General features: G+C 39.3%; 1 protein-coding gene across 19 annotated transcripts in view; it reads right to left on the reverse strand.

The window, feature by feature from the left end:
- The window catches only part of PLEKHA7 (pleckstrin homology domain containing A7), a gene marked incomplete at its 3' end in the record, with an annotated part of 276,779 nt that overhangs the window by 21,996 nt on the left and 242,494 nt on the right, over positions 1–12,289 (reverse strand). For 15 of the 19 annotated variants that reach the window (XM_034770147.1, XM_034770145.1, XM_034770144.1 and 12 more), the window contains 5 exon segments: positions 4,284–4,385; positions 6,250–6,399; positions 7,906–7,986; positions 8,165–8,233; positions 10,300–10,380. In XM_034770147.1, the coding sequence (XP_034626038.1) occupies positions 4,284–4,385; positions 6,250–6,399; positions 7,906–7,986; positions 8,165–8,233; positions 10,300–10,380 (483 nt within the window). 19 annotated transcript variants of the gene reach the window in all.

The following is a 12,289-nucleotide window of genomic DNA, read 5'->3' on the forward strand; positions in this document are numbered from 1 at the left end:
AGAGAGCTGGGGGGAGTCCTCTCTCCCTGCCATAGCCCTGGAGCACCATCCTGCACCCGAAACCCCTCATCCCCAGCCCCACCCCAGAGCCCATACCCCCTGCCGGAGCTCTCATCCCTCCACACCCCAACTCTCTGCTCCACCCCAGAGCCCACACCCCCAGCTGGAGTCCTCACACCCCTGCACCCCAACCCTCTGCCCCAGCTCTGAGCCCCCCCACACTCCAAACCACTCACCCCCCCCCACCACATGAATTTTGTTATGTGCACCAATACGAAGGTGATGTGTCACCTCCATATTGGTGCGCATAACAAAATTCATTCCGCACATGTGTGGGAAAATTAGAGGGAACACTGGTTGTATCACAAGATAAGAGAACTGAAAGGGACATATGAAATGGAGACTTGGTGGTGAATAACAAGTGCAGACAAATAATTGAGGACGAACAAGCAAAGAACAAACAATGGAAAGAATATCTTGAAGAGCTGTACAATGCGAAGAACACAATGTGACAAACTGGGACTGTTCTTACTGTGGTCTTTGAATGCTGACAGGGGAGTGTGGCTAGGATAGTCTGCATTGGGGGATGGGAGACTGACCGACGGAGAATACCTGAGCATGTAGCATGAGAACCCAGGAAGGGGTTAGAGGCCAGGTGACACCTTTGCCCGGGAAACTGAACAAAAGGCTGTGGGAGCGGTCGCTGAAGAGAGAGTTTCGGGAGCTGGCTGGTGATATGGCTGGGAGGCAGACGGGGCTCTGACCTCCCAAGGGGGCTGGGGTGCCTTGGGACCCCAAGATGGACCTAACTGGGGAGAGGGGGGGAGTCCTGTTGTCTGTACCTGTAAGACCTGTCTTGGACTGTGTTCCTGTCGACTAAATAAACCTTCTGCTTTACCGGCTGGCTGAGAGTCATGGTGAATCATAGGAAACCGTGGGGGCAGGGCCTTGTGTCCCCCCACACTCTGTGGCACACAGTAGATGAAATGATTCTTGAGAAGCTTCCCAGCACAAACAAAGGAGAGGAGATGCTGGAATTCTTAGAAGTTGTATTAAAGATCTTGATGGAAAGTTTAAAAAAGAAAAAGGCTCTGAGAAGTAACAACACAACCATTGAGGTTGCAGAATTGATCAAGGAGGATTTACAAAGAATAACCGACAAGGTAAACTGGAAAAGCAGGAAATTCAGCTTAAAGATCAGCATGCAGAAGACAAAAATTATGGCAATGAGAAAACAAGAGAAAGGTAAATACCAAACTTGGAGATAAAGAACTAGAATAAGTGGAAAAACGTGTGTACCTTGGAGGACTAGTATTGAAGAATGAGAATTGTGAAGATGATGTAAAAAGAAGAATCGGACCAGCTAGTATTGCATTCGGAAAACTCTGCAAGATCTGGAAGGCTAAAGACATTTAAATAAAAACAGAAGTCAGCGTATGTGAGACAACTGTCATACTAATACTGCCGGACAGGTCAGAATATCAGAGTATGAGGAATGGCCATGAACGGAAGATTTTGACTGCAGATATGAACTGGTGGAAGGAAATACTGAGCGTTTCAAGACGGCAGAAAATAAAAAAGGAAGAGACAGGAAAACAGCTTTGAAGAAATAATACTGTTACAGAAGGTTCCAGAAAGATGATTGCGATGGTTTGGACAGATGCCAAGAATGGACCCAGAAAGGATACCATAAATGGCAATACATACCTAGCTGCAAGACACTCGGAATAGAGGAAGACCAAAGATGAGTTGGATAAACATGGTAAAGAATGACATAGAACGAAAATGTTAAAGATGAATGAAGCCATGGAGGTGGCACAAGATAGAGAGTGATGGAAAGACTTCACTCCACCCCATTGTCACTGTTGACCTGACAGACAGGAATGAAAGAAGAACTTCATGTTAGTAAAAGATAAAGAAAAAAACATGCAATGGGAGGGATCAGGAAACCAGCTTGGGAATTAGGTTAGACAACTGAACTAGCCACTAGGAAACCCTGCTTCACCCACTTCTCATGTTAATGTCAATGCCACTCTCTATCCATGTCCTCCCTGCCTCACAGGGAATCTTAATCTTCCAAGTCAGGATTCATGCTAAGGTATCAGATCAAGGGTCCCTCTGGTGAGCCAGTGGAGGCTCCCCCGGGGAAAATGCTGCCTTCATAGTCAAACTACTAGCAACTCAAACAATTTGGATGGAATTCTCCCCGTCCTTTCCAACTCTTGGGAACAGGGTTAGGATATGGAAGGAGGGCACAGGGAGAGTGTATAACCAACTACCTTTGGTGAAGTGTATTCTGTATGGACATATGACCAGTATTAATTTCCTTGGTGTGTGTTGTTTTTTTTTTTTTTTTTTTTTTTTTTTGAGTTGACAGGACATGAATTTGGGCAACTTTAACTCTAAGTTAATGAAGTTTCTTTGGTATGGTATGTTATACAGTTGGCTTCAGTTTAATAATATTCTGGCACTCAAAGCTGCCCAGGCATCAAGTTTGAGAGATGACTTCTTTAGAAGCAAGGGAATGGAATTTAAGATGGATGATACAATATAAAAACCTTCTCAAACCCATAATTTGATAGAAGAGGTTTAGTTGATAATGATCAAAACAAACGCTCTAATTGATAATGGGTCAGAAGAACAGTGTAATCAGATAAGAATTTTAAAATATAATTGCTGTTTTCTTTTGGTAGGAAATATGCAGATAGATAAATAGCCAGGGATTTGAATGAATAATCACATTGTTGTTGTTTTTGCTTTTTTGTTTAAGATAATGCTTTGTAAAGAAGAATGTAAAATACCCTCAACAACCTACCTTGCTCTAAGGACAAAAAGCAATGATTACAAACAACAGGTATGTAGAAAAAATCTGGCATTGCACATTCAATTTTGCAAATAAGATGATAGATGAAAATAGCGCTTCTCTGCATGATTCAGAATTAAATAATTGGTTTAAAATCCAGATATCTTTCAATCACCGATAAGTTCTAAACAGTTGTTTCAATTTACAAGGGACCTGCAGAGATAACCATCCACTAATATCCCAACATGACAGAGAACAAGTAAGGAAAATAGCACATCAGTGACTGATGACCTTAAAAATGGACAGATGAATCAACAAAGACAGATCAAATAAATGGAAAACTAGAAAGTCCTGCACAGACTTATAAATTAAAAAGTTATTAATGTCAAAAATGACAGTATCTAATAAAATACTGACAAATTTGCACAGACATAACGTTATGAAAAACATTTGCAGCACTGGAAATAAACCTAGACATCTCATTGCTATGTTACCACCATTTTTCCACTTTATGAGCCAAAAGAATGTAGGATACAAACAGTCATTAGTAGATACTTTAGGGTTAAGAATGCCAGGAGTTGGCAGCATTTAGGAATTAAACATATAGAAAATGAATATCTTCCTAGATGTTTATCCTAAGTTCAGGAATAACAAGGATCTGTTAGAAGAAGTTTCAAACATCTGCAACTGTAAATACAATACCTGAATCACGGGACATTCATTAGGATAGCCATGCATGAACAGTATGATTGGAGCTACTTCCAATATTTTAAATACCACACTATGGTGTTAGTAAATGGTGACTTTTTAATGGTTGCCCGCCCCTTCCCCCCCCCCCCCCATGTATGTTCTCAAAGAGTTTGCATTAGTACTAATGCCCTGCCAGTGGATTTCCCCATATCCTTTGCCAGGTAATGCTTCTAATCACAATCACACACACACACACACTTCTAAATTATAGATGTTGACATTTTAGGAAATAGAATTTTTCTGTTTAGTTCTCTTTACTCTCCAATATCACTGTTAGCAGAATCTCATACTCTAGGTTTTAACCAATTCTCCAAGAAGATACTTCTGCAGAATTTCTAATTGTTTTCCTGTTACAAATGTCAACCTATGTCTAGTGCTTCTCTATTAGACCCTTCTTTCAAGCATGTCTCCCTGCTCAGGACTATATTTATATGGCATGTTTAAATTTCCTGTATCATAATTAATTTAAAAACAAAAGGACAAAAGCAAATGATTGTTTCTGTATTTAATAATAAAGCTAATATGAGATTCTTAAATACATGTTTCATTCAAGCTAGCTAGGTACCTTGAAGTATAGTTTGCTGACTTTGGATACGTCCAGCAGGAACAGCAGGCAGGGAACCCTCCAGTATTCCCCACACATTTGAGATACTTCCTCCCAGGAGTTAATCATTTTTGAGTGCAGGCAAGATCTCAACAACAGTAATTTAGTACCTGAAAACAGACTCACCTGAGGAAAAAATGATCTGTTCATCTGTTCCTGTAAGGCTTGCTTCAGCTGGTTCACATCCTTTTCCAATTTCAGATATTTATTCCAAGCATTTTCCATTTCCTGTTGGCAAAGAGAAAATTTTCAGTGCAACCCTACAATAAGCAATAAAAGGTGCACAGCACTTTCAGCCGGTTAAACAAATAAGCATGTTCTTAACTTTAAGGATTAGGTTGTTCGATTGAAAAAAGAAAAATGATGTGTTTTGAACAGAATGTAATGATATGAGCTTAAAATGAAGCATGAGCTTAAATGCTTTACTGGGTTGTGGCCCGAGTGCTCCACACCTTGTAGGATCTTTAGTTAGAAATTTTTTGATAATCTGCAAACACAGAATGCTCTATTAGTTATTTAAGGACAAAGCAGGAGTTCAAAGGAATCTAGGCACTGAAATGAATTCTTGAAGGAAGACAGCTTAATTTCAATACACTGTTCACTTTACTTCTGTAATGTGTAAAACTGAACATACTATTTTAAGAGAGTTCTAAAATGTTGGTAAAAATTCACCCCTGAGTCAGGGCCACCAGAGAATCCTTAAGTCATTTACATTATGGCTAACATCTGCAGCTGTACATTCTGTTTTCTGACTCAAAATAGTAGAAGATGATTTGATTTTACACACCTCTATGTAAATTTTCAACACAGCCCGTAAAACAGTGCATTGTCTGCGGACACAAATCACTGCATATGTGCATGTATATGATGTAGACATTTTAATTTACCTGACTTATACACACAAGACTTGTGAGTACAATTTTAGAGGCAGTTTTCTAAAAACTATCCTCATGTGCTGTAGGAGTTAGGGATTATATAGCTGAGTACAGAGAGCTAGGTGGGTTTAAAATTTCCTTTCTTGTGTGGCCTATTAATGAAACATAACATTAATTTGATGTGGTGCCTTTATTAAAGTTTATTCTTATTAGGTTGTGGTAATTGAGAGAGAGAGAAAATTCTGGCTAATACTCCAGGGTAAGACCCAATTCCTTTTTCCACCTAGAAAAGTTCCAGGGAATCTAGTTCAGCATTTTTCAAACTTCAGGTTGCAACCCAGTACTGGGTTGCAACATGTCAGGCACTGGGTTGCTCTGGTCAGCACCGCCGACCGGAACGTTAGAAGCCCGTCAGTGGTGCTACCCAGCTAAGGCAGGATAGTGCCTACCTGTTTCGACACCGCCCTGCACCCCAGAAGTGACTCCGCCCCAAGCACCAGCTCCGCACTGCCATTGTCCAGGAACCAGGCAATGGGAACTGGGGGGGGGGAGAGGGAGGAAGGGGTGCGGTGCCTGAGGGTGAGAGTAGAGCGAAGCCACTTGCGCATCACCACCTAGGAGCCAGACCTGTTGCTGGCTGCTTTCAGGGTACAGTGCAGTCCGCGGTGCCAGGACAGGAAAAAACTCGTAAGTCCAAGCTCCAATCCCACACCCCAATCCCCTGCCCCAGCCCTGAGCCCCCCCCCACCTGGAACCCCTTCCTGCACCCCAAACCCCTCATCCACAGTCCCACCCCAGAGCCCTGACCCCCTCCTACACCCCAACCCCCTGCCCCAGCCCAGAGCCTCCTCCTACACCCTGAACCCCTCATTCCTGGCCCCAGCCCACAAACCTCACCCCCGCACCTCAACCCCCTGCCCCAGCCCTGAGCCCCTCATCCCTAGCTCCGTTGGGTTGCAGGCATCAACAATTTTCTTCAATTAGGTCCCCAGAAAGAGTTTGAAAACCACTAATCTAGTTTATACCAGGATACCAGTGGAAACTGGAACAAAGGTTTGCAATTAAGACTGCCATTAAAAAGACAGATCTGCATGATTTGTTTTCATATTCTGTACATTATCTAAATTGGTTTGTAGGATTTAACCCTATGTCTGAAAAGTAATTCATTTTAGTCTAGCGCTTAGCTTAGCATTTCTTTGGAAGCACTGAACACATACAGTGGATGCCTTGGATATTTCAGCCCGAATATGAATGAGGTCCTCTTGCAAAAGTCTCTGCTGGGAAGAAATTTTTTCTGCATGCTGTGGTTGGTCTTTGTACAGTTCCATCTGTCTATGCAAAACCTCCAAAACAGATTCCAACTGGTCCTAAAGAAAGAAAGGAAAATAACAATAGACTTACATTTGTATGGGTCTGTACTGATTTACTACTGAGAATATGAAAAATCTTCTCTACCTCTCAAGTCTTTCCTCTAAATCACTAGGATCACAGATTTTCCTTTTACTGAGAGGACAAAGAAGGAAACTGATTATTGGAAGGTGTGAAGCCTTGGGCCATCACAGTAGCAATAGTCAGTAGCAACCACTAAGTTGCAACACAATTGCCATTATAAATCCTTTTTAGTGTTTGTACCTTTCAAAAACATTAACCAATGGGGGTGAAATTTTTCATGTTTAATTTCTGTGCAAACAGTAGAAAGCATTTTTTTCTAAACTGCCTCTAAATTTACCTACTATATTCAGACATTCATTTTAATGAGCACATTTAATTTCAGCAGCCCCCAGAGTATACAGGTAGGGCTCAAAGCTAGTAAAATGTTAGTTTTATACACATACACCCACACACACACACACACACACACAATGAAAGGAAGAGAAGGGAAGAAAAGTTCCTTTTGTTAACATTTACTGTGTGAATTCTAAACGGGATATAAACAGAAGTAAGAAAGAAGGTTGGGGGGAGGAACAAGAAGGTCTTAGCACAGGGGTTCTCAAACTGGGGGGTCGGGAGCCCTCAGGGGGTTGCAAAGTTATTAACTGGGGGGTCACGAGCTGTCAGCCTCCACCCCAAACCCCGCTTTGCCTCCAGCATTTATAATGGTGTTAAATATATAAAAAAGTGTTTTTAATTTATTAGGGGGGTGGCACTCAAAGGCTTACTGTGTGAAAGGGGTCACCAATACAAAAGTTTGAGAACCCGTCTTAGCAGCAAACAGGTCAAAGAAGTTACTGCAAGTTTGGTTGAGACTTTTGGAGCTAGAACCTCAGCTGTTGTAAATTGGCTTAGCTATATTGAAATAACTCAGGATCTGCTCCCCCCTTTTTTATAGCCTTTTGCATTATGCGAATGCAATCATACCACCTACAATGCTATTTAAATATGGTTCTTGTTAGCACAAGTTTTAAAACATTGCTAACTGTGATAACACAGTTGCCTCTCTGGTGAGACTGTTTTTTTAATCTTATAATTGTGTTAAAATAATGATATAGATTGAGCCCTTTCCTTGACCCAGCCCCATACCATTGTCAACTTAAAAAGAAAAACAAAACTATTCTGAAAATGTGCATTCAGCAAAATTTGTAATGGAGGTCACATAAAAATAAATGTGAGTAGTTTTAAAATATGCATTATTGAAACTTTTTAAAAAGTATATTTTCCAAATACATTACTCATCTGTAATATTCAAAACATACAATTTTTGTTCTTTAATAAAAGAAGTGTATATATTGTCCAAAGTGAATTATTACAATATTGGTACATTACAATAATCTAATGCTTGGTTTGGAATCCCAAAAGCCTGAATAAGAAACTTTAAGGTTTGTCCAAGAGAATTTATTATTATTATTAACATATAAAAATTTAAATTGTATTACTTTATTTTCCTTAAGGGATCTTATTTTGTCTTCCAAGTCCTGTAGAATCCCGTCCTGTTCACAGAAAACGCTTAGCTTGACCTACCAATAAAACCATATATATTTAAGTTAGATTTAAAAAAAGAAAGAAACCCTTCTTTTGTAGCACGATTTTCGTTTGCATTTGGATCAGAATGAGAACAATTACAGTGTAACAGAAACAGCTAAATGCTAAAGTAACTATATTTGACAGGGTTTTGAATTGATGTTTGATACTTACATCAATATCACTTTCTGCAATCTTGACAGGTTTTGTACTTCGTTCTTTTAGTATATCACGCCCTGTCACCTAAAAAGAATAAGGTTTAAAGATATATTAGACTGGTGGCAAAGTGAAGTATAATTATGCTTCAGTGATAAAGAAAAAGTTTTGTTATATGCTCTAGCCAACACATTATATGATTTACTGACACTAAAAATAAATGTTAAAGGGCTTATCTTTTGAAATATAAAAATTTTTGATAAATTGTAGAACTTGTGTAAAAGTAACAGATCAATACCATTTTCTTCACGAAAAGAAAATGTACGATTCTAGAATTATTACAAAAAGCTTGTCATATCAAATCTTTGAAATATGACAATGGTACATCAATATCTAATTCCAAAGGATTACCAATTAGTTAAATTAGGCTGTTTAATGATGTGATAGCGTGCAGATAGTGAGTAGGTGAGCCTGCACTCTGACCACTTATAGGCTAATTAGTGCTCCAGGAGAAGCTGATTGTGGTTAATGAACTCAGCTGGCCAATCACCCCAGGGCTTAAAGAAGGCACAGGAATGAACTGCAAGAAAAGAGGAGAGAGAGAGAGGAGAGAGGAACAGGGCTAGCTGGGGTTAAATACACAGAGGCTCAGACTAGGGAGACCTCTGTTCCCCTCAAGTCCTGCTGAGAGTGCCTAAAGCTTGGCAAACATTGTAAATAGGTGGGAGCATGTGGGGCTGTAGTGATATTGGTGAAAGGGCCTTGAAATAAAGTTTCACTGAGAGCACACCTGGAGGACACTGTGCGGTTTCTGCAGGTCAGAAGACGGGGGTGGAGCAGCACCAATGACAAATGACTAGTGCAACTGTGTCAGATTTATAATCAAAGGAAACATCGATCCCATTTGTCCTTAGTTTAAAAGTAAGGCCCCATCCTACAAAACTTTGATGTATGAGTAATCTTCATTGGAGTAAATAGGACTATTCATGGTCTTACAGTTAAAAACGTGCATAAGCATTTGCAGGATAGAGGCCCAACTGACTAAAAACGTGTCTTAGTAGTTCCTGCATATCTACAAAGGGCTCACTCTACCTCAGTCCACAATGAATGTTATGGGAACGCAAAGAGGGATATTAGTCTGGGGCAGGAGCGAAATTGATATTTAAATACACTTCATTTTGGATGTACTTCTTTCTAGTTTCACCCTCTCTCATTCCAGTAATCTCTGGCTCCAAATCCAATTTCTAGAAGGAAAGAAGATAATCTTTAGGGACTACCCACAATTTAAAGTGGACAGACACTCAACTATCCCTCAACATTTTATTTTAGATGAAGTTAGCCGGTCACCAAGTAGGGTTTTCAAATATTATTCTAGTGTTAAGATATAAGTACATTTACCATTTTTATATTATTCATGCCTATACATCTCACCTCTCCATTTTCAAAGAATGCATATATTTATCATGTGAATTTCATGAAATAAAAGCCAGACGTTTATTTCCCCATCATTAAATACAAGGTTTACTCTCCCTTAGAAGAAACCAGTCTTAATTATTTTTATATTTTCAACATAAATTGCCAAATAGTACAATATTTTAATAGGAATGATTTTCCTTTTAAATTTATTAATGCAAGTCATTTAGCATTATTGATAGTAAATATTCAGTCACATTTTCAAGTGTAAGAAAATATTTAGTATATTTAAACATAAACAGATGTGTATCCAAGTACAAAATTTGCTGCTTTAATAATCTGCAAGCTAGTGGATAGGTGAACTTTTCTCATAGTCTGCAATGAAAATACAATGAATAATTTGTTATATTTTGAAATGGATTATATAATCACAAGTGCAAACGTTACCCTAATTTCAAAGCAGTGAAAATGAGAACATAAAATAAGGTTTAGCATGCTTTCACACTTTAGGAATTACATAAAGGAGTCACTACTTAACACAGCCATTCATTTTCAACATATGGTAATACGAAACCAAGCACAGTGAGGTCAGCCATAATTTTGCGTACAGCCTAAAAATACATTTTGCAGGAAGCTCTTCTATTGATCATGATACACCTGTGGAAGCTAGGGTATATACATTGATTGCTGTTTGAAAAAAAGCGATGGGATGGTCACATTTCAGATACAAGCAGTCTTACATTTATACCGGACAGTAACCCTTGTGCTGAGTTCTTTAGCACTTTGTAAACCATGTTGATCAGAGGTCCATTATTTTTTATCTGTTTCAAACAAAAGTTTAGCAATAGTTTGTTACTGGGGAAAAAAAGATATTACAACTCAGAATCCCACGAAAAACAGAAACAGAGATTCCAGAAGTTAGATAAAATATCTGTAAAGTTGATCTCCTCTCTCTTTCTGCAACTATTCTCCAGGGGAAGGCAACCAGCAAGTACTGTAGCTGCCTCATTCCTGATTGTTACCCCTTGACTTAGAGATGAAGAATATTGATATGTGTAGAGCACTTTCTTTTTCCACACTGATCACCAAATTTTAAAAAAACAACCTGGAAATTATAACTGGCTGCTTCTCCTCTGATATAACATTAGTTATGATTTGGAAAGACTGCTAGTTCAACCATGAAACTAATTATTTTTTTAATTTTACTTTTGCAACATATGCGAACACAGTGTAACTCAGTGCCTTACAGTGTTGCCAAACCTGTAGTTTCCAAGAGCCCCCCCAAGTATAGTGTGATATTTTCTGGTCATGATCCAGTGTCAGGAAATTAGCAGTACAGTACAATCTGCTTTCTGCAGACTGCTTAGAGGTGATAACACGAGCACCCTCAGAATCAGGCTATCTATTTTTGATCAATGTTTTGGCTATGGCACATCACAGATCCTGCACTTCTCCATTAACAAAAAAACCGCTATCCACTATTCCTTAATTCTCTTTATGAACACACACATTCCACCTTATTTCTCTCTCCTCTTTACCTCAGAGGAACTGAACTCCGGTTGTTATGACATAAGTTTGGAGCAGATGCTACAGAAAAGGTTACAAAGTTATAGCTTGATTTTAGTAAGGCTTTTGACATGTCCCACACATTTGCATAAGCAAACTAGGGAAATGTGGTCTAGGTGGGTGCACAACTATAAGATGGATGCTCAACTGGTTGAAAGACCAGTAGTTATCAGTGGTCCCTGTCAAACAGGGAAGGCGTATCTAGGAGGTCCCTCAGGAGTCATTCCAGGGCCTGGGACTATTCAATATTTTCATTAATGATTTGGATGATGGAGTGGAGAGTATGCTTATAAAATCTGGAGCTTACACCAAGCTCAGAGAAATTGCAAGCACTTTGGAGGACAGGATTAGAATTCAAAACAATCATGACACATTGGAGAATTGGCCTGAATTCAACAAGATGAAATTCAATAAAGACAATTGCCAAGTACTATTCTCAGGAAGGAAAAATCAAATGCACAACTACAAAATGGGGAATAACTGGCTAGGCAGCAGTACTGCTGAAAAGGATCTGGGAGTTACAGTGGATTACAAATTGACTTTGAGTCAACAATGTGATGCAGCTGAAAAAAGGGCTACCACCATTCTAGGGTGCATTAACAGGAATATCGTAACTAAGACACGGGAGGTAACTGTCCCGCTCTACTAGCACTGCTGAGGCCTCAGATGGAATACTATGTCCAAATGTGGGCACCACACTTTAGGAAATATCTGGACATATTGTAGAGTCCAAAATCAACAAAATGATAAAAGGTTTAAAAAACTAATCTATGAGGAAAGGTTAAAAAAACTGGGCATGTTTAGTCTTGGGAAAAGAAGTTTCGGGGGGGAAAGGGGGAGAAACCTGATAACAGTCTTCAAATATATTAAGGGCTGTTTTTAAAGAGAATGGTTATCAACTGTTCTCCATCTCTACTGAAGGTAGGACAAAAGTACTGGGCTTAAATCAGCAGCAAGGGAGATTTAGGTTAGATATTAGGAAAAACTTTCTAACTATAATGGTAGTTAGCCTCTGGAATAAGCTTCCAAAGTACATTGTGGAATCCCCATCATTGGATTTTTAAAAACAAGTTGGACAAACACCTGTCAAGGAAGATCTAGGTTTACTTGATTCTGCCACAATGCACGTTTGCCAAGGTCCCTTCCAGTCCTACATTTCTATGA

Source organism: Trachemys scripta, chromosome 4 (genome assembly GCF_013100865.1).
Source record: "Trachemys scripta elegans isolate TJP31775 chromosome 4, CAS_Tse_1.0, whole genome shotgun sequence".
In the NCBI taxonomy this organism is placed as follows: Eukaryota; Metazoa; Chordata; order Testudines; family Emydidae; genus Trachemys; species Trachemys scripta.